Raw genomic sequence first — 23,507 nt, forward strand, 5'->3', positions numbered from 1 at the left:
CTATCCCATTGTCCAGTCCTAGCTTCTAGGAGTCCAAGGTTTAGGGCCACCCAAAAGCATGGAATTGCAACCCTGCCCATCTTGGCTAATAGCCATTGATAGATGTATCCTCCATGAACTTATCCAATTCCTTTCTGAACCCATTTATACTTTTGGCTTTCACAACATCCCCTGACAATGAGATCCACAGGTTGACTGCACATTGTATGAAGAAGCGCTTCCTTTTATTTGTTTTAAACCTGCTGCCTATTAATTTCATCAGGAGAACCCCTGGTTCTTGTGTTATGTGAAGGGGTAAATAAACTTCCTTATTCGTTTTCTCCACACCATTCACAATTTCATAGACCTCTATCATATCCCCCCCTTAGTCGTCTCTTTTCCAAGTTGAACAGTCCCAGTCTTTTTAATGTGATCACTCTCCTTATAATGTGTATGATAATCAAGGTGGGCCATTTCCAGCACAAATCCAGGTTCTCCCCCCACCCTCCCCAACAAACCCGCTCTCCTGTTGGTAGTAGGTTATCTAAAGTGATCACTCTCCTTACAATGTGTGTAGTAATCAAGGTGGGCCATTTCCAGCACAAATCTCTCCTCATGTGAAAGCTGTTCCATACCCCTAACAATTTTTGTTGCCCTTCTCCATACTTTTCTCAGTTTTATTTTGAGATGGGGCAACTGGAACTGCATGCATTATTCCAGGTGTGGGTGTACCATGGATTTATATAGTGGAATTATGATGTTTTCTGTCTTATCTATCCCTTACTAATTATTGGCTTTTTGACTAATGCTGCATACTGAGCATGTTTTCATCCACATCTCCAAGATTGCTTTCTTTGCTAATTTAAATCCCATCACTTTGTACATCTACTCGGTATTACGTTTTCCAACGTGCACTATTTCGCATTTATCAAGACTGAATTTTATTTGCCATTTTCTTCCCAGTCACCCAGTTTTGTGAGTTCCCTTTGTAAGTTTCTGCAGTCTGCTTTGGATTTAAACTATCTTTAGTACCTATGCATCCTCTGTAATTTTGCCACCTAACTTTTTACCCCCTTTATCCAGATCATTTATGAGTATGACAAACAGCATTCGTCCCAGTACAGCTACTAGGGAGACTCTGCTATTTACCTCTTTCCACTGTGAAAACTGATAATTTATTCCTATCCTTTGTTTCCTATCTTTTAACCAGTACTGATCTGAGAGGACCTTCCTTCTTTATCCCATGACTGCTTACTTCACTTAAGAGCCTTTGGTGAGGGACCTTGTGAAAGGCTTTCTGAAAGTCCAAATACACTGTATCCACTGGATTCACCTTTGTACACATCTGTTGACATCCTCAAAGAACTCTAATAGATTGGGAAGAGTGAACACGATTTTTGTAAAGGGAAATCATGCCTTACCAACCATATTGTGTTCATCTAGATGTCTGATATTTCTGTTCTTTACTATAATTTCAGCCGATTTGCCTAGTACTGAAGTCAGGCTTACCAGCCAGTAATTACCAGGATTGTCTCTGAAGACTTCTTTAAAAATCAGCATCACATTAACTATCCTCAAATCATCAAGTACAGAGGCTGATTTAAGCGATAGGTTACATACCACAGTCAGCTGTTCTGCAATTTCCTATTTGAGTTCCTTCGGGACTCTTGGGTGAATACCATCTGGTCCTGGTGACTTATTTCTGTTTAATTTACCAAATTGTTCCAAAACTGATACCTCAGTCTGGAACAGTTCCTCAGATTTATCACCCAAAAAAAAATGGCTCAGCTGTGGGAATCACCCTCACATCCTCCACAGTGAAGAACAATGCAAAAAATTCATCTAGCTTCTCCACAACAGTCTCTTCTTCCTTGACTACTCCTTTAGCACCTTGATTATCCAATAGCCCCACTGATGGTTTGGCAGGCTTCCTGTTTCAGATGTACTTAAAAAAATTATTGGTGTTAGTTTGTGTCTTTTGCTAGTTGCTCTTCAAAATTCTTTGAATGCCTAATTATACTTTTACATTTGACTTGCTCGAATTCATGTTCCTTTGTATTTTCCCAAGTAGGATTTGACTTCCAATTTTTAAAGGAAGTCTTTTTGCCTCTAATGTCTTATGTTCTGTTGTTTAGCCATGGTGGTGTTTTTGGTCCCATTACTTTATTTTTTTTTTGTTTAATTTGGGATATAGATGTAGTTTGAACCTTCATTATGGTTTTTATGTTTTTAAAAAGTTTCCATGCAGCTTGCTGACATTTCACTCTTGGGATTGTTCCTTTTAGTTTAACTACTTTCCTCATTTTTGTTTAGTTCCTCTTTATGAAGTTAAATGTTACTGTGGTGGATTTCTTTGGTATTTCCCCCCCTACAAGGATGCTAAATTTAATTACATTATGGTTGCTATTGTCAAATGGTTCAGCTTGTGGACCAGCTCCTGTTTGCCACTTAGGACTAAATTAAGAATTGCCGCTCCTGTTGTGGGTTTCAGGACTAGCTGCTCCAAGAAGCAGGGATTAAAGGCAATAATATATCCCTCTCTGCATGATGTACTTTAGCACAACATTATGTAACAGTTTGGCAACAGAACGTATCGTCTACTCATTAAAATACATATTTCAATATTTGTAAAACTGATATTTTTTCCTACATATAAAAACTGTAAGATCATTCGGCAAACATTGGGCCTAACTATACCCAGTGTATTTTCCATACACACCAAAAACTGTACATTAAGAACTTTTTTTTCTGTCAACAGAAAATAGTCATAACATAGGTACGGAAGAGCAAATTACAATGAGGATTGATCACCATTTAATGCAATTGCTTACCTTCCAAGTAGAAGCTCCGATATCACTGATGGGTCCCAAAACCAAATTACAGGTAAAGAATGATTAAAGGAGAATTTCACCATAAATAGTTAAAATACCTTTGTTTCTCTGCTCCAATAGAGGAACTGCTTTCAAAGGGCTTTGGAAATGCCATGTATTCAGTTTTTCCTGAAGTGTGATCTAGGGGTTGCTGCTGCGGCTGCTCACTGTTGTGTGGGGTAACATTGTGTGCAAAATCTCCAAAACCAGAGGGAAACATAGGGTTGAAGTTCATACCTGTGAGGGTAAATTAAAGCTAATCAGAAGACATACCACACTGCAAAAAAAATAAAAGTGACATCACATTAGAGAATACACTGCATATCACTACAACTTCAAAGTTTTATCATCATGCAATGTTCTAGTAAATATTTTAAAAATGAAAACTATGGGGAAGAGACAAATAAAAAAAAACAAAATAAAACCAGTAGTTGACTTTAAACTACTGCGATACTGAGGCCTTGTCTTAATTTGTCCAAATTCAATTATCTCTGAGCTACCACCACTGTAGATGCACAAGTGCAACCCATAGCTTAGCCAGGGTAATCTGCCATTTGCACAGTGTAGCTTTTTACCCAGATTTCAAGCAGGGATAAGTTCTGCAAGTGCAAATAGGAACTTGTCTGTCTACACTAATGGTTTGTACTGGTGTAACTGCTCAGTAACATATAATGCCTGTTTGGTGGCAGTTTCAATCCAAAACAAGTGCTAGCAGTCAATGAAGTAATGAACAAGTTCACGCTCCCCACAAAGGCAGCCCTTCTTCAGAAGGCTGTTACTGCATAATGGCAGGGGCTTGTGTGGAAACTTCTTTTAACATTCCTCATCCTATATCTGACCTATACATAGGAGGATTTCAAACATCACTGGTGTAATCTGGCATGTTTCACCAGCACTAAGATCACGTTTTTTCCCACACTGCTAGCTAGAAGTCATGCCCTCCATACGGAGATCAAATTATGTACGCCATCTTTTGGCAGCAAATGTTCATGCCCATCTGCTTGGACTCACTCACAAGTTGTTTGGACCATTTCATTAGGCAATATGATCTGGGGAACATATACAGACAGGCAGGTAAAGCAGGCCTCCAGCAGCTGAGGTTAATTGGTTTGTGGAAGGAAGTAGAGGGAAAACAGTAAAAATACTATTTTAACATGAGAACCTATTTACCAAAGTCCAACAAAGCAAAAGGTTTATGTAACCTGTTCACCAAAACTATGTTTAGTCATTTCCTTCTCTTTACATTTCCAGAAATACCTACCTGGTGCAAAAGAAGAAAAATTAGTAAATCCAGGTATGTTAAATAGATTCATAGGTTGAGGAGGAAAACTGAAAGGACAAAATACTGTAGGAGATGGAGGTGGTGGTGCGCTGCTGCCTCTTTCCTTTCTTTGCGGCTTCTCCTGCTGCTGCTGTTCTTGTTGGTACATAAGATCATTTAACATCTGTTTCAACCTATGAAATACAGAAAAGTTACTGCTGAAGAGAAAGGCAAGTTACAAAAATGATACATAGTACAAAGGTCCACTTATTTCAAATACATGTAAATTTTAAAAGGACCATAACCAACTGGCTTTCCCGCCCCCCCACCTTCCCTTCAGTACATCAACTTTGAATGAATTATACACTCCATATACTGGAAACCCAACAACTAAAGCAACATGGAAGTCGTATAGATTTGCACCTACCTATTAACAGACAACCATAGTTATAGAGTAGGCAAAATTCCCAGAAAAGCAGATATTAATGCAACAAAGCATTTCTGGGGAAAATTTGCTAAACCTGTTTTCTTTCATAATTTCAATGTACTGAATTTGAAAATAGTTACTAAGCTGAGTTTTGAACTTGAAGGTAAGTAAAAAACAAAAGAGAAAATGGCTACCATTTGAAACTTAAAAAAAAACCCCACAAAGTAAAGGAGAGATACTAAATATGGAATATGTTCCTAATTTGGAATACCATGCTATCAGAAAATACATGGAGTGATCTCTGTTGAAGATTATACTCTCTGCTTCCTCTAGTCACGTAATGATAGGCACTGGAATATTGTTGGTTTTCCGATAAGGACATTTAAGATTAAGTAAACTAACTACTTTTCAGGTATTTTTGATAGGTTAAGGAGTTAAATGCACTGCTATCCATTACACAAAGTATCACGCACAACACAGTATGATAAATTATTTCTGTAAGTTCTCTTTCAAAAATATAAATTTATTATTATTAGCTAATTATCAGCCCCCTAACCAGTAACCTAACTAAAGCTGACTTTTACTTACAGTGTGTGTGAGTTCTGAGTACTGATCTGGATAACAATGCCATGGCATAAGTGATATACTGGTAAATATTTATTTGTTCAAATGTTCATGTGACAGTTAATTGCATTATTATTGTCATGTATTCCATACACAAAACATGGAAGCAGTCCTGAACATGACACGTCCCTCAACAGCATCTTATGAAAAAGGCATTATTTGCCAACAAGTGAAAAAGGAAATTTTGCTTCTAGCAAACAGGGATTGGCTACAATACAGGAGGCAACCAATGCAAGACAGAAACTAAGATTTCCAGAATAGGGATGCAATTGATAGAATTCTAAACAACTCTTCAATCTGAATGCAGGTAACAATTACTCTGGCATATAAACCGTTATGCATGCACAGATCAAGGTAAAATTGGCAGACTTCATAAATCCATTGAAGCTACTAGTAAAGAGTGAACTTCAAACCCAATCTTGCGTTACAATCACCAAAACCTCAATAGTGTTTCAGAGTAAGGTCTCCCACAGTGAACTGGAGTCTTTGCATTTTCTGCCAGGATTCAAGTTCCATACAAAAAAAAAAAAAATTCCTCGGTAACATTCAAAATAAACAAATATATATTTGAGGCAGAAGAGTATGAACATGAGTTCAGTGTACGTGTAAATGGTGTTAAGTGACCTTATAGCCTTAGAAAGGATATACCACCCTAATTGCTATAAGCATTTCTGGAGAAAAGTAACAAAAACTAAGCATGAAATCACTAAGTGCTCCTGACTTGACAATGGTCTCACTTAGTAATGAGTTAAAACATTATGCCCCAAAAGGATGTGGAATTTTCACAGACATGGACTTTTTACTGTTTTCTCTCAAATGAAGCTGGTGAAGAGGTCCAACATTCATTTACAAGTTGTATGGCAACCTTCAAAGAAAAATTTTCTACTATTGATGGTATTTACAAATTCATTGTCTTAAGTGATCAACCTGCTTCGAAGAGACAAACACTATTAGTGCCTATCAAATTTTGTCACATCCCTCTCTAAATTGTTAGGCAGTAAAGCAGAAGAAAATGTATCAACCATTCCATTTTCCAAGACCAAGCTGGAAAATGAATTTCTCTCAATGGTACATGTAGCACTGGAATTACGTTCAGATATACTTGCTCATCCTGGATGCCATGGGTTAAACACCAATGAGGAAGAGGCACTAGCCTGTGTGCCAAATAGCGCATAAATGTTTTTGCAACTCATCTTGGCTGGCCAGTCTACTCTTGAGGTAGGGGAAGCTGAAGAAGGTGGTGATGGTGATAAGGAGGGAGGACACAGAAGATAACATTGCAGAAGAATGTGAATAGGAGAAACAGGAATCACAAACAGTCCAGGGCATTAAATATTACACATTTCATCTAAGTGTAAGTAGAGGTAAGAAGTGGACACCCAAACGTGTTGGCCTTGGAAGTGTACTTCACCAGGCAACAAGATAAAAAAAACTTGTCCAGTTGTTTCACAACACTGAGCATTGCATCAGCTGCAAGGACATACTTCGAGTTGACATAGCACTGGCTAAGAGCACTCTGATGTCAGTGAATGAGGATGGAACAGTGATCCCATCAAACTTGGTTAAAGGAAGATTTACCCATATCACTGTAGATAATATTGATATAAATAAGCACACACTTGATGGGCAAAACACATTACATACCACGCAGTATGGAGCCTAGCAGAGGCAACCGGCATCAGATCTGATACTGCACAACACAGCCAATAAATCATGCTACTTTAAATGTTCCCGATGCAATACACCATTTTTCCTGCTAATATCACAGCAGAACCAAAATTCAATGAAGATGTCCTAGCAGAATGATTTAGTGAACACACAAGATTACCAGTCAGCTTTCAAAGCACAAGCACAGGATGTGTTATTTTCCCTCAAACATCAATTTGAAAATCCAAAATCTGACTGGATACGTTTTAACGAAAAGCACAGTAACGCAATTCTCCATTGAACTATATATGGCTACATGTCTATCTTTCAGTCACCAGTTTGTGAAGCTGATACATTGAATGTTGTCATGAAAAGACTTGCACAAGTCACACACATCATCAACAAAAACATGTAGTCTTAACTGTTGATCAACCTAATATTAGGTTGACAAACAAACGAACGTGTAATTGCTGGTAAAAATTATGCAAAAAACCACTTGAGATTACAAGCTCACTCTATAGGCAATGTGGAGAACTGCTATTATGACAACTTCTGAGCTATCTACAGCAACATGACAAGAAACTCAAAGAAAAGTTCCTGGATTTGGAAAAACCCGATGCTGCAGAAGATTACAATGACTGAATGGGCATCCAGTCATCAGCAAGTTTCCGTGACCAGATGGCATCATTTGCACTGAACAGTACAGACAACCATCGCAACTTCAAGTACATGAATATGGTGTGTATTCTTCTACTCTTCATCAGAGCTCAACAGAATGGAATTTGGGACCTTCATCTGTATGCCTTCAAAAGAATGCTTCTATTTTTTCACTAATACAACCACACAAATTATGCTCAGTGGGGATTTGTGTACTCAGCAGAAATAAACCAGCTCCCTCTGGAAGTACTTGAAGAGCTCCATAGAGGCAACTGGGTTATGAAAGTTTCCAACCACAGATTCAGTCAGGTAGATCCGGACCACTCCAAAGAGTGACTCAATGCCACTGTTAAAAGAGGAGGAGGAATTATAGGTATCACAAGGCTAACACCACCAAAGAAAAGTAGTACATTATAAATGCTTCCTAAAGAAATGGAAGGGTTTTTTCATTCACTGTAGGAACTCCACCTCCCAAAGCGACAGTAGCTAGCTCAATGGACTCATTCATCTGTCGACATAGCTGCATACGCACTGGGGATTAGGTTGGCATAGCTATGGCGCTCAGGGTTGTGAATTTTTTACACCCTTGTGTGCTGTAGTTATGTCAACCTAACTTTTACATACAGACCAGGCATCAGTTTGATTTATTTAATATATTTATCAGTTAAGTAAGCTTTTTGTTACTTCTGAATCATTTCAATATAAGTATTAGCAAAAGTCTTTCTCAAATACAGGATAAATAGCATACCTTTGAACATTATTCTGTTGCCATGTCAGCTGAGTATAGCATTGGTTTAACTGGTGCATTATAAGGTGCACTTGTGGAGATGCAACATTACTGGGCATCACACTGTAAGGGCCCGTAAGCAGAGTCTGTAGTACACAAGAGAGGGTCTGTGGAAAGAAAGAAATGCTGGTCACCAAAACTTCAAATAAGTCAGCTGAATTATTCCTGAAAGATTTAGAGGAAAACACACCACCACTACAATATATAGCATATAGAGTAATATGATACCAGAATAAATGCTTTTGATATTTACCTGCTGATCCTGCATCAAGGTCTGAGAAATACGGACACTAAATTCAAGCTGTTTCTTTAACTGGTTAATCTGCTCTTGCCATTGTTCCTTCTCCTCCACATAAGAGAGTTCAGACATCCACTTAAGGTTTTCTTGCCGTCGCATGCTAATATTCTGTTGTTGCCTTGTCTTAGCCAATGGACGGTAATTCCCATCTGCAGAAAGAGGGCGACGATTCTTCCATCTGGGGAAAAGGTAGTGTCAGATTTCTTGAAAGTCAAAATAAACTTTGCAAATTTCAACTTTCTCCTCTTACAAAGTGTTCATAGTTTCAGTTCTAGGTAAACTATTAACAATTAATTAATACCACCAACACTTTTTGGCATGAGCAGTTTCAGTTTCTTATTCAAGAAACTTACCCATTAGCACAAAAAAAGCTACTTTAACTTTTAAATTCAGTATGAGTTAGAGAACTGGCTGATGAGATTGACATCTAGGAATTCAGTATCTTCTGTTGCAGCTCTTCTCTTCTTACATCTCATATGGCAAGACTAACTTGTGAGTAAAGAATTTATCCTTCTCATTTCCACATATACTCTCATACTTTTATAGCTTATTCGTTGTAAGACAGCATGGGAGCCAAACAGAATATTTGCTGGGGTCATATTGGTGGCATTGTAAAATCATGCAAAACTGAAGAAGTGTGCTCAGCAAGAATATGGGACAAAGGCACTAAAGATGCAACTGTATATGACAACTATTAATATACCGCCCTCCACAAATGGGTTTGAACAAATGGCCAACCAGTGGAGTGTTTCCATCACTAAAATCAGCTACTACCCCATGGGGCTACAGAGTAACTAACGTTATATCTTTTTAAAAAGTTGATAAAGGTGATCTTGGGAATTATAGACCTATAAACCTTTCTTAAGCACCACAAAAATTAGTAGAAGTGATCATTAAAAACAGAACCATAAAATACCTACACAAACATGCTAGGATAGGACACAGCTTCTGTAAAGGCAAATCATGTCTCTAATCCAGCGGTCAGCAACCTTCCATAGGGACATGCTGGCTGCCGCTTCCCGCAGCTCCCGCTGGCCGCTAACAGCGAACTGCGGCCACTAGGAGCTGTAGGGGGCTATGCCTGCAGACGATCAACCGAAAAACAATGACTCGTGGCCTGCCTTCGGACTATCTTGATGGACCGTGTGTTGAAGGTTGCCAACCCCTGCTCTAATCTTTTAGAATTCTTTGAGTAAGTCAACAAAACAGAGGAAGACAAACTGGCTGATCTGATTTATTTTGAAGTTCAAAAAGCCTTTGAAAAAGTCCCTTAACAAGAGGCTACGAAGGAAACTAATTAGTCATGTAATGAGACCAAGTGCTGTCATGGATTAAAAACTGGCTAAAACAACCAACCAACCAAAAAAAAAAAAAATCAGAAATAAATGGTTAATTTTCAACATGATAGAAGTTAGCATGGAACATTTAGGGACACCCAAGTGTTAAAACTGATGTTTAATGAAAAAAGTGTTGAACAATGAAGTGACAAAATTTGCAGAGCAGATCAAATTATTTAGATTAGTCAAAACTAGTAAAGACTGAGGAACATGAGGTGAATGAACAGCTTGATTGCAGATGAAATCCACTGTTGATTACACAAGTTGGAAGGAATAATTTGAACTACTGAAACACGGCACATAGCTAGTTTAGAATCAAGCTATAACCTCTTGACAAAAAAGATTTGACTAGGTGCCGCAGTTGACAGCTCAGTGAAAACCTCTTTTACTCAGCAATAGTGGAAGAAGACATTTTGTTATCAGCTTTCTCTGTATAAAAACTGAAACACTATTTTATAAAACTTACCCTAATATCAGACCAAAATTAAATAACGCTACTAACCTATCTTTATTTTCCGTAACACAATATGTACTTTGATGGTTGTTATGGGGATACATGGAGAAATTGTCATTAGAACTGGACTCTTGTTCTTCCTCCTCCTCTTCTGCCTGAACAAGTCCATCAGAAAGATAACCATCTCCATCTTCTTCATCTAGCACACACTGGGTAGAACCTCCCCATGTTGCCACTGTTCTAGTGAACATTAGACATTAAAAGATACAGTCAATCTGCCATTAACAAAGGATAACAGCTAAAATCAGAATACTAACAGTAAATTTAGAAATTTTATATGCCAATTATATCTACAAGTTGCATCAAAATGAATTTTGCAAACCTCATACCAATGCAGAGACAGTAAACTAATTTATAAAGAACTACTTGTGTTTGAACTTTGTAACTTATCAGAGAAACTTTTCAATTTGTTTGGATTCATAGATATAGCCAGCAAGGACCACTGTGATCATCTACAAAGACCTCCTGTATTACACAGACCATAGGACTTCCCTGAATCAACTCTTGTTTGAATTAGAGCATTTCTTTTAGAAAAACAGTGTTGATTTAACACTTGAAAATAAACCATTCTTTCAAGCTGGAATCAAACGAACAACTTAAGGATATCTTTCCAAACATGCTAGAGTCCTGCCAGTTGAGCTATTGAAGGACAACCTAGTATTTTAGGTATTTGACAGCATTTTTCATACAGCCCTTTTTCCTTGTTTATAAGGGTTTTTCCCAAGTAATGGAGAAAAAAAGAGAAAAAGCATTTTGAAAAATATAATATCAAAACCCCAACAAAATGGCAGGAAGCTCATAGGCAAGTGGGTATATCTCAGAAAACTTTTAGGTAATGTTTTGAAAGTGACTAGATTATAAATTTACAGTATGCCTTTAAAACTAAAAACAGTTTACTACTTTTTCCATTAAACACTGGATGTGGAATTTTGTTCCAAGTAAACAGAATTAAAAGAGTGTCTTACTAACTTATTTTTAAATTGAATACCTGTGAGACATTGTTCACAACAAATGTGAAATATACAGTAAAGGATTCCAGACTCCAAAGGTAAGACCATTTAAAGTGGGGGCAGGGGGGGGGAGGGGGAAGGGTGACTCATGCTCTTACTTTTCCATCCTACTTTGTTGTGGAGTACATTGGGTCTCTGATCCATCACTTTTAACAGATGCAGCAACAGTAGATGTGGTTTCTGCCAGATCTCTTCTCCTCTGGTGTTCAGCCATCAAAGCTTCAAGCTGCTTTCTTCTCTGTCGTAACTCTTCCCTTAAAATCTCATGCCTACGCATCTCAGACCATAGCTATTTGAAATAAAATAGTTTGATCCTTCTGTTTCATTTTCCACATTTAACTATATTCAAAACCATTAAACTAACAAATTAGGCAAAGCTATGGTTTTTCAAAATTAATTTGATGTGACTATATAGCCGAACAAGCAAAATGAAGAAAAAAACCTAAATTTCAGCTTGACAAACCTATGATCTAAGTTTCACCTTTTATGTTGTAAGAATAGAATGCAAGTTATGTCAACAAAAGTGAGTGGCTGATAAAATGATGATTCTCCTGTAATATTAAGAGGTGATCAGGACTGGGGCCACATGTGCAAAGGGCTGCACAAACTCATAAAAAATAGTCTCTGTCCTGAACACCTTAAAATCTAAAAAGATAAGCAACATAAGAAAGTGGGGAGAGAAGAATCCAATCAAATTGTTTATATTAATACTCTAGAAGAATAATGAAAGTGTATGATGATCTCCATTTATCACTCAAGCTAACCATCATTAACTCGCTGATTTCTTACAAATGTCAAGGCAGAATAGGATCTTGAGGAGGAATTTGAAAGAAAAAAGTGGTAGTGGTTTTATGGATCACTTCATGAGCATAGGAAGCATGAATGAAGGGACAGATGTTTCTGCAAGAAGCTGTGGCCCTAGCCTCTCCCCTGGCTATATAAGGACAGGTCCCCACTCCTCTCATTTCCTTCGCACAAAATGTCCAGAGTACAAATGCCGATCCAGAAGGGAAGGAGGATGGGTTGTGGAATACATACCTGCATCACCAATATACAGAGGACCAAGTGGCAGCCGTGCAAATGTCAAATATAGGAACATGTAAGTCCCAGGATATTAGAGACAAAGTGGGTGACGTAATATCTATTATTGGACCAACTTCTGTGGGTGTGAGAGACAAACTCTGTGTAAGATTGTCTCTCTCACCAACAGAAGTTGGTCTAATAAAAGATTACCTTACCCACCTTCTCTCTCCAATTTGCAAACACTGCTTAGAAATGCCACTGAGTTTGCCTGGGCCTTCATGGAATGAGCTTGCACGCGTTGAGGCGGCACAGTCTGAGCTACTTCGTATGCTGTCAGGATACAGGAAGTTATCCACCCGGAAATCACTTGGGAAGAGATCACTTGCCTCTTCATTTGGTCCACATATGAAACAAACAGATGAAATGAAGAATGGAAAGGTTTAGTCCTATCCAGACAAAAGGCTAAACAATCGCCTGACATCCAATATGTGAAGATGCTACTCATCTGGGATTGAGTGCAGCTCAGGGAAGAACCCTGGTAGATACGTAACTTGGTTCAAAAGAAACTGAGAAACCTCTTTAGATAAAAACTTAAAATGTGGCTGCAAAGTTACTTTGTCTTTGGAAAACTGTACATAAGGAGGCTCTGCTATCAAAGCCCGCAACTCACACACACACACCCACCTTCCAGATGTTTTTGTCAGAAGGGAAGCAGTTTTATGACACAAAAGAAGGAAGTGCCAGAGGCTTGAATGGTGGTCTCATAAGAGCCGCTAAGACGGTATCAAGGTCCCACAAACGGAACCAGTTCTTTAACCAGTGGATGGAGACAAAGGACTCCTTTCAAGAACCTCGCTTCCATGGAGTTCAAACACACTGACTTCCGATGGATAGGTGAATGAAACGTGGAAATCACTGCCAGGTGCACTCAAACTAAGTGCAAGACCAGAAGACTGAAGGTGTCAGCAGGTACACCCAAATATCCTGGATACAAGCCATTTTCGGTTGAATTCCCCAGGCTAACGACCTGAGGAGGTTGGAGAACTAACATTGTCTTGGCCACGGTGGAGCAATGAGAATGAGGTTGTCATGATCCAATTTCAGCTTGAGAATGATCTGCAGAATAATCGGAATTGGAAGAAAAGCATCCCAGCTCAGGTGAAAAGCATTGCTCACCGAGCCTGGACTGAGACCTCTCAAAAAGCAAGAGAGAGACGATTGTCGAGAATCCATAAAGATGGATTACTGGATACTGGGCTTCAGAAACCACTCATGATTCAGGGAGAAATTTCTACTCAGGTGATCCTAGAACCCAGGTAAATGATCAGCAATAGGATAAATGTTTTCTCCGATGCAAAACTGCCAGAACCTGATGACCTCTTGACATAGCAGGTTGGCGCATGCTCTCTCCTTTCTGTTCACGTAATACCTCACAGTGGTATTATCAGTAAGGATGTGCATCGCCGAGTCCCTGATGTGATCCTAAAGGGCCTGATTGGCACTGTAGATGGCACAAAGCTCCAGGACAGTGATATGCAGAGAAGTTTCCTATTGTGATCACAGGCCTTTCAGCAATCCCAGATGCACTCCCTAACCTACTAAGGAGGCATCGATGGAGACTTAGTGAAGGAAACACCCTGGCACACATTGCCCTGAGCCTCTCACCACCATAAGGACTCGAGGATTGGCAGAGGAAGTCGGACCGGTCCATCCAAGAGTTCAGATGACAAACCAACTTTAGCCACATTTGAAGAGGACGAAGGCACAACCTGATATATTGGATTACTTATTTGCATGCAGCCACAGGACCTAGCAACCTCAGGCATACACAGACTATTGTTGACGGTTGAGTTCCCTGCAGCTCCAGAGATAGGTGGCAAATCGCATGGAATTGGTCAGTAGTAACAGTCGAACTCAGAGTCTAGCAGGGCCCCAATGAACTTGATTCTTTGAGTTGGAACCAATGTTGACTTTCCACTGTTTAGGATGAGACTTAGATGATCAAGTAAGCGTAGAATGAACTGAACATGAGAGGGGTCTTCTTCTCTGGACTTGCTTCTGAGGAACTAATCATCCAGATCGAAGAAGATATGAATTCTCTTCCTGAGGTATGCTGTCACCACAATCATGCACTTGTTAACATGCCAGGTGGGAGTGGAAGACAGACCAAAAGGAAGCATGGTATACTGATAGTGCTGGTCCAGCATGACTAACCACAGAAACCGCCTGTGGCTTGGGAGCACTGCTACATGGAAATAAGCATCCTGAAGGTCCAGCAAACCAGTTGCAATTTAACACAGGGAGGATAGTTGCTGAGGTGACCAGATGGAATCCCACATATCTGATGTATTTGTTGAGGTCACACAGGACATGACTCATCCCTCAGGGGAGTAGAATCCCTGTCCCCAACATTGCAGTGGAACCTCCTCTACAGCCCCCAAAGCCAGTAGAGACTGAACCTGCTCCAGGAGCTGTGTCTTGTGGGAGGGGTCCCTGAAGAGGGATGGAGGGGGAACTGTATGGCACAACCCCAGGTAACTGAGTCCCAAACACTAAAAAAATGAGCCAGCCTGACCCTGAAAAGGGGTAATGAAGATAGACTTCTGCTTGGGACATACAAGTCAAAATAGGCGCTTACTGGTTGCCAGTGGAGGACAAGCCAGTCATATACAGAGAGCAATGCCTGCTGATTCGCAGTGCACGTCTCCCAGGAAGAAGTAGTATAAATCTTCCTCCCCATTCCCTCCTGGACTCTGTCTTTAGTACAGATTTATATCTTCACTGTCATTACTGTGGTTACCACAACAGAGTTAGGGGCTGGTGGGAGCAGAAACCTTCAAAACCCAGCATGGGATTGAAGTATGACTTCTCCGCACACTTTGTCTTAGGAAATTATGAAGTTGGAGTATACCAGAGTGTCTTTGCAGATTCCAAGACAGCCTCATTTATCAGACCGGCTATTCTCCCTGGAGCTGATGACTGGAGAAGATCCAGCAGCTTACATGTATTCTCCTGCATAAATTCAGCCTGGATGCCTAATGTAGCAGACATATACCTAAGAAGGTCCTAATATGCCTTAAAGTCCTCAAACATCAAAGGAGAGCAAGAGCCTGGCATGGCAGAGCTGTCCGGAGATGCTTTTGCTCCACCAGTGACAGGTCCTTTCTTAACCCACAGTTGGGATTGGAGGCCCAGACGGACAGGCTCAGAGTCGCCTGTAGCTGAGACTGTTTGGGAATGGAAGCCACCCATGGGATCCGTGATCTTGTTTTGGAGCAGGATGAATAATGGGACCTGAAAGAGCAAGGAGTGTCCCAAGGATTCCAAGGAGGCCACTGGAGAAATGGATATGACATTGGTGATCAGCAGACACTGGGCCAAGAGCCCCCCTCTTGACTGCAGAAACTATGCCAACCTCCGTACCGATGGTGAGCCAAGGACAGTCTCTAGCGCCTATCAGACAATGACAAAGGGGAGGACGATCTGAACCTGGATCTCGAGGAGTCGCAGAGATTCTCTGGTGACAATGGAGCCAGCCACAACTGAGCAAACAAATGACCAGATTCATCTGAAGCCCAACAGAGACAGCATCAATGCCAAAAAGGAAGGGGGAATCTGCACTGAGCGAGACACTCCCCCACCCAATACCGGAAGAGGCACCAGCACCAAGGCCAAGGACCATGGCCGAAGGGGACATCAGCATGGCAGGGGTCTTTGGTGCTAGGCACAGCACTGGCCTCAGTTCCAAAGTCTGGGACCTGGGCTGCGGTGCTGATGAACCCAGCAGCTTTACAACCCAGCCAGAATGGGCCAAGGGCACAATGGAAGATGACGCATAGAAGCTACAGCACCTTCAAACTCCTGAACCACTGGAGAGTCATGGACTGAGAGATAAAGCAGGTCTGATGTCACCTGATACACCTCCAGCATGGAGGCAGTCAGCACTGGTGCAGACATCATCGGTACCAGACTCACTGGATGCCCCGTGGCTGGAACCAGAGTTGATGATATGGGCTCTTGCTGATCTTGGCACTGTACCAAGGAGAGGTTAGATGGACCTGTTCCACTGCGCGTGCCAGGAGTATGGTGCTGGTGAACATTCCTCTTAGAAGATGAGGAAGTCTCAGAGAAACTTGGAGTGCTCCATAATTAGTCTTATGGGACATCTTCCTCGCCTCACCAAAGGAGGGAGAGCAACGCCTCTTCCTCTTGGAGGAAGCACTAGAGTCCGAACGTGAAGTCGCATCACTTGCTGGTTCTGACACCAACCGCCAAGCAGACGAGGGTCTCAGTGCTGAAGCGAGCCTCTTGGCCTGTTCCAGAAGGTGCTGCTTCACCCGTAAGTCTCTTGCCACCTCAGCTCTCTTTTTGAATGACATATAGGTGGAACACCATTCCTTATCATATCCCTCAGCCACAATAAGCACCTCATGTGAGAATCTCACACACACACAAAAAAGACAGGCTAGTTTTCTGAGAGTTTTTCCACTAGATTATGAGACCAAAAACGTGAGATGAAAATATCACACAAAGCTTCAACTTAAGGCACAGGCGGTGAAAAAGAACTGAGAGGGAGTCAGGACAGAGCTGCCCTTATATAGCTAGAGGAGGGGCTAGGGCCTTTAACGCACAAATGCTTTCCTTCTGGGCATTGCTAGGCAAAGTTCTCCAGCTTCAGTGCACTGGGCACATGTACACCTACGTGGAATACATGGCTGCATCTACTCAAAGAGAGTAGGATGAAGTAATGGATACGTACGGAGGAGCAAAGTTGTGAAGGACCTTGAAATCAAGAAGACACTTGAACCTGATGCAGTGAAACAGGGTAGTGGAGAAATTCAAAGGGGAAGGTAATATGGTTACAGCAGCAGGTAAACATAAACTTTTGAATAGTTTCGAGCAGTGTTTTGAATAGATTTGAATGAGGTGATAAAGATGTCAGGGAAGACAGATAAGGTGGTATATTATACAAAGCATAAAGGCAAGCAGGCTGTTTTTGTTGCGAAACAGCTGAACACCTTTCTAGGCAAAGTTTCTGATATCTCTGAAAATATGAATTTGTTTATAGAAAAGGCTATATTTGGAAGTTAAAAATCAAAAGTTACTTGTGGAGTTTTAGAAATATGACCATCACTACATGCTCTTACTGTTATACCAGGACCTCTTTTTTTTTTTTTTTTTTTTTTTTTTTTTTTTAAAGTAGAAAGAGACCCACACTGGTTATCAAAAGGCAAATTTAACTACATATATATTTGTAAGATGCCTATGTTTAACCAAATCCTGCTTTTCAAAAGATCTTGGAAACCAGCCAAATATATTTTAAAAAATTTGAGTTTAAAGCATGAGTATGCAAAATTGTCACCCATAGCTGGGACAGCATCATGTTATTAACCATAGTGTTGTGAAAAATATTAAATGGAAAAACATAACTGGTAAGTGAAAATGTATAGTTGATCGCACAGTGACACCTATCGTTAAGGGTGTACCAGCATTTTGTTCTAAAGCATAATTTTTAGACCTCTGTAATTTATCTCTTTACCCTTTGTTCTATTCTCATTTTTTGTTTTCAAGTCCCCAGTAAAAAATTTTCAGCCATTTGAGAACAAAAACATGACACAATCCCATCTTGTCTTTAGTTATAAAAAAACATTTATCCAACACTGTTAGAAGGCAAAAGCTATAAATCTTGCAAGAATACTCCTTCAATAAGACATCACCTTTTACCTTTTGGTGGTTTAGGGGAAAATCTTGAATTCAGTGACATTACAAGGATTTTAGACAGACAAAATTTCAGTTAATTGATAAAACTAACGATCTGCCAATGTAAACTAAGCAGAGTGTGTGTGTTTACATACGGTGAGATTATCCAGTTATAACATGTCAGGATGGAACAGTGGAGCTACATTTGCATGCACGAGGCAGATCCCTGGGAAACTAATTTTAAGATGTAAGCATGTGTGAAAGAGTGTCTGTCTCATATTCTACATGAACTCCCTGATTGGATGGGCTGTTCTTGGAATCCAGTTTCCTTGGAGATCATTCAATCCCTCTGGTTATAATTCCAAAATCATATCCCTTTTACAGCCAAATTCTGCAATATTTGCTTAAATATTTCTTTTTTGGCAAATACTTCTTGCTACTAAGGTTCAATGTTTGCTTTCTACAAACACACTTTTAAAAATAAACACATCTCAACATGTATATAAAAGACTTAAAATGTTTCAAAATATTTAAAAGGTATTTAAGGGTTTGTTTGTTTTTTTTAAAAGAGTAACTGACTCACAAGCAAGTCAGAAATGTCAAGTACCTCATTGTCCACTGTTACTGATTCTTCAGGTTCAAGAATAGGATTGCCTGCTGTGCTACTTTCAACAGCTGGTGTTGAAGTAGCAGGTGACGCTGGTCTATTTGCTGGGCAATTCCCCAAGCTAGCTGACAACTGAAAGAAAAAGAAGATTTTAAAATTAAATAAAATATATATTACTAGAGTAAAACAACATATGTAATAAATTATTGCGTTCTGAAATTTCTACTTATTTCTTACTGTTATTGGATACAGCTATTCCCCGCTCCCTCCAACTACTCATCCCCAACTCAATTTTAGACTTGAGATATCAGCTCAAAGTCAACATATGCTATGAAGAATAGTCTCAGAACTAACATTACCTATACTTCAACCAGCATGCAGCTCATCTTACATTATGATCAATGCTACGTATAATATAAATGAAATCAGAAACTTTGTAATCACAAATGAATTTTAAAAACTCAAACCAACATTGTGCAATGTGGTAGAATACTGGTCCCTTTAGCTCTTTTAGTAATTGCAGCATTTTCAACTGCCTAAATGAAACATACTTTTGAAGAAAAGGCAACATCTTGTTAACTTTCATTTTGAGAGAACCAGTGTTACCTTCAGATCTAGGATATATTCCAGATTTAGGGAAAGATTGTAGTGAAAATGAAGTACACAAAAATTAACAAACTTTGCAAAGTTTGGTAAGATGGGCTCATCTGAACTTCTGTTTTAATGCAGCCAAATATAAAGTCACCTTCACAAGATGAGACATTACTCTGGAATACAGGGGTTCTGAAAAGGACTTAAGGTTCATAGTAAATAAGCTAATGACCATGAGTTTCCAGTGAGATTATGTAGCTAAAAGGGCAAATGCAATCCTTGCACCTATAAGAAGGAGATCACCACACAGGAGCAGAGAGGCAGAACCTAGCTCTGTATATGGCAGTACTGAGACCATTACTAAAATACAGTGTCCACTTTTTCAAATTTTTCAGTATTCATTCAGGAGTTCAGAAAGGAGCTACAAGAACAATTTGAAGTCTGAAAAACATGCCTTATATAGTGAGCCCTGGTCTACACTAGGACTTTAGGTCGAATTTAGCAGCGTTAAATCGATTTAACCCTGCACCCGTCCACACGACAAAGCCCTTTTTTTCGACTTAAAGGGCTCTTAAAATTGATTTCCTTACTCCACTCCCGACAAGAGGATCAGTGCTGAAATCGGCCTTGCCGGGTCAAATTTGGGGTACTGTGGACGCAATTAGATGGTACTGGCCTCCCGGAACTATCCCAGAGTGTTCCATTGTGACCGCTCTAAACAGCGTTCTCAACTCAGATGAACTAGCCAAGTAGACAGGAAAAGGCGTGCGAACTTTTGAATTTCATTTTCTGTTTGGCCAGCGTGACAAGCTGCAGGTGACCATGCAGACCTCATCAGCAGAGGTGACCATGATGGAGTCCCAGAATCGCAAAAGAGCTCCAGCATGGACCAAACGGGAGGTACGGGATCTGATTGCTGTATGGGGAGAGGAATCCGTGCTATCAGAACTCCGTTCCAGTTTTCGAAATGCCAAAACATTTGTCAAAATCTCCCAGGGCATGAAGGACAGAGGCCATAACAGGGACCCGCAGCAGTGCCACGTGAAACTTAGAGCTGAGGCAAGCCTACCAGAAAACCAGAGAGGCAAATGGCCGCTCCGGGTCAGAGCCCAAAACATGCCACTAACCCAACCGTGTTGTTTGACTCCTTCAACGGAGATAGAGGCAACACGGAAGCAGGTTTTGGGGACAAAGAAGCTGATGATGATGAGGAGGTTGTAGATAGCTCACAGCAAGCAAGCAGAGAAACCAGTTTTCCCGACAGCCAGGAACTGTTCCTCACCCTGGACCTGGAGCCAGTACCTCCTGGACCCGCCAGGCAGAGAAGGGACCTCTGTTGAGTGTAAGTTTTAAAATAGTATACATGGTTTAAAAGCAAGAGTGCTTCAGGATTAATTTGCCCTGGTATTCGCGACCAATACAGCTACTGGAAAAGTCTGTTAACGTGTCTGGGGATGGAGCAGAAATCCTCCAGGGACATCTCCATAAAGCTCTCCTGGATGTACTCCCAAAGCCTTTGCAAAAGGTTTCTGGGGAAGGCAGCCTTATTCCGTCCACCATGGTAGGAAACTTTACCACGCCAGGCCAGTAGCACGTACTCGGGAATCATTGCAGAACAAAGCATTGCAGTGTATGTTTGCTGGCGTTCAAACAACATCCGTTCTTTATCTCTGTGTTATCCTCAGGAGAGTGATATCGTTCATGGTCACCTGGTTGAGGGTGCTTTTCTTAAGGGGACATTCAGAGGTACCCGTTCCTGCTGGGCTGTTTGCCTGTGGCTGAACAGAAATGCTCCCCGCTGTTGGCCATGGGGCAGGGGGAGGAGCTAGCCACGTGATAGGGGGAGGCGAAATGCGACCTTGTAATAAAAACACATGTGCTATGTATGTAATGTTAACAGCAAGGTTTATCGTGAAAGAGTGTACCCATTGTTCTATAAAATATGTCATTTTAAATACCACTGTCCCTTCTTTTTTTCTCTACCAGCTGCATGTGTTTCAAGGACCACAGGATCTTCTCCTTTCCAGAGGCTAGTGAAGATCAGAAGGCGAAAAAAAACACACTTGCGATGAAATGTTCTCTGAGCTCATGCTGTACTCCCACACTGACAGAGCACAGACGAACGGGTGGAGGCAGACAATGTCAGAGTGCAGGAAAGCACAAAATGACTGGGAGGAGAGGTGACGGGCTAAAGAGAAGGCTGAAGTTGATCGGTGGCGGCAGTGTGATGAGAGAAGGCAGGATTCAATGCTGAGGCTGCTGGAGGATCAAACTCATATGTTCCAGCGTATGGTTGAGCTGCAGGAAAGGCAGCTGGAGCACAGACCGCCACTACAGCCCCTGTGTAACCAAACGCTCTCCTCCCCAAGTTCCATAATCTCCTCACCCAGATGCCCAAGAACGTGGTGGGGGAGCCTCCGGCCACCCAGCCACTCCACCCTAGAGGATTGCCCAAGCAACAGAAGGCTGGCATTCAATAACTTAAAATTTTAAGCTTTTAAAGTGCTGTGTGGCCTTGTCCCTCCCTCTTCCACCACCCCTCCCGGTGCTTCTCTCCTCCACCACCCCTCCTGGGCTACCTTGACAGTTATCCCCCTATTTGTGTGATGAATTAATAAAGAATGCATGAATGTGAAGCAACAATGACTTTATTGCCTCTGCAAGTGGTGATTGAAGGCGGGAGGGGAGGGGAGGGCGGTTGGCTTACAGGGAAATAGAGTGAACCAAGGGGCGAGGGGTTTCCATCAACGAGAAACAAACAGAACTTTCATACTGTAGCCTGGCCAGTGATGAAACTGGTTTTCAAAGCTTCTCTGATGCGTACCGTGCCCTCCTGCACTCTTCTAACTGCCCTGCTGTCTGGCTGCGCGTAACCAGCGGCCAGGTGATTTGCCTCAACCTCCCACCCCGCCATAAACGTCTCCTCCTTACTCTCACAGATATTGTGGAGCTCACAGCAAGCAGTAACAACAGTGGGAATATTGGTTTTGCTGAGGTCTAAGCGAGTCAGTAAACTGCGCCAGCGCGCCTTTAAACCTCCAAATGCACATTCTACCACCATTCTGCACTTGCTCAGCCTGTAGTTGAACAGCTCCTAACTATTGTCCAGGCTGCCTGTGTATGGCTTCATGAGCCATGGCATTAAGAGGTAGGCTGGGTCCCCAAGGATAACTATAGGAATTTCAGCATCCCCAATGGTTATTTTCTGGTCTGGGAATAAAGTCCCTTCCTGCAGCTTTTGAAACAGACCAGAGTTCCTGAAGATGCGAGTGTCATGGACCTTTCGCGGCCATCCCACGTTGATGTTGGTGAAACGTTCCTTATGATCCACCAGTGCTTGCAGTACTATTGAAAAGTACCCCTTGCAGTTTATGTACTCGCCGGCTTGGTGCTCCGGTGCCAAGATAGGGATATGGGTTCCGTCTATAGCCCCACCACAGTTAGGGAATCTCATTGCAGCAAAGCCATCCACTATGACCTGCACATTTCCCTGGGTCACTACCCTTGATATCAGCAGATCTTTGATTGCCTTGCATCACAGCAGCCCCCACAGTAGAGTTGCCCACTCCAAATTGATTCCTGACTGACCGGTAGCTGTCTGGCATTGCAGGCCTCCACAGGGCTATCGCCACTCGTTTCTCAACTGTGAGGGCTGCTCTCATCTTGGTATTCATGTGCTTCAGGGCAGGGGAAAGCAAGTCACAAAGTTCCATGAAAGTGCCCTTATGCATGAGAAAGTTTCGCAGCCACTGGGAATCGTCCCAGACCTGCAACACTATGCGGTCCCACCAGTCTGTGCTTGTTTCCCGGGCCCAGAATCGGCCTTCCACTGCATGAACCTGCCCCGTTAGCACCATGATGCCCGCATTGCCAGGGCCCGTGCTTTGAGAGAAGTCTGTCCATGTCCTCATCACTCTCGTCACTGAGCTGACGTCGTCTACTCGCCCAGTATCGCTCTGCCAGGTTCTGGCGCTGCATATACTGCTGGATAATGCGCGTGGTGTTTAATGTGCTCCTAATTGCCAAAGTGATCTGAGCAGGCTCCATGCTTGACGTGGTATGGCGTCTGCACAGAAAAAAAAGGCATAGAACGATTGTCTGCCGTTGCTCTGACAGAGGGAGGGGCGACTGACGACATGGCTTACAGAGTTGGCTTACAGGGAATTAAAATCAAC

At 41.4% G+C, this 23,507-nt stretch overlaps 1 protein-coding gene across 10 annotated transcripts in view; it reads right to left on the bottom strand.

The window, feature by feature from the left end:
- Positions 1-23,507, bottom strand: part of PCM1 (pericentriolar material 1) — an 88,298-nt gene that overhangs the window by 23,215 nt on the left and 41,576 nt on the right. For all 10 annotated transcript variants that reach the window (XM_077815575.1, XM_077815573.1, XM_077815572.1 and 7 more), the window contains 7 exons: positions 18,742-18,873; positions 11,510-11,700; positions 10,390-10,581; positions 8,506-8,728; positions 8,214-8,359; positions 4,111-4,304; positions 2,909-3,086 (listed from right to left, as the gene is read on the bottom strand). In XM_077815575.1, the coding sequence (XP_077671701.1) occupies positions 2,909-3,086; positions 4,111-4,304; positions 8,214-8,359; positions 8,506-8,728; positions 10,390-10,581; positions 11,510-11,700; positions 18,742-18,873 (1,256 nt within the window). The remainder of the gene's footprint in view (positions 1-2,908; positions 3,087-4,110; positions 4,305-8,213; positions 8,360-8,505; positions 8,729-10,389; positions 10,582-11,509; positions 11,701-18,741; positions 18,874-23,507) is intronic.

The sequence above is a fragment of the Eretmochelys imbricata genome, chromosome 4 (genome assembly GCF_965152235.1).
Source record: "Eretmochelys imbricata isolate rEreImb1 chromosome 4, rEreImb1.hap1, whole genome shotgun sequence".
Lineage (NCBI taxonomy): Eukaryota > Metazoa > Chordata > Testudines > Cheloniidae > Eretmochelys > Eretmochelys imbricata.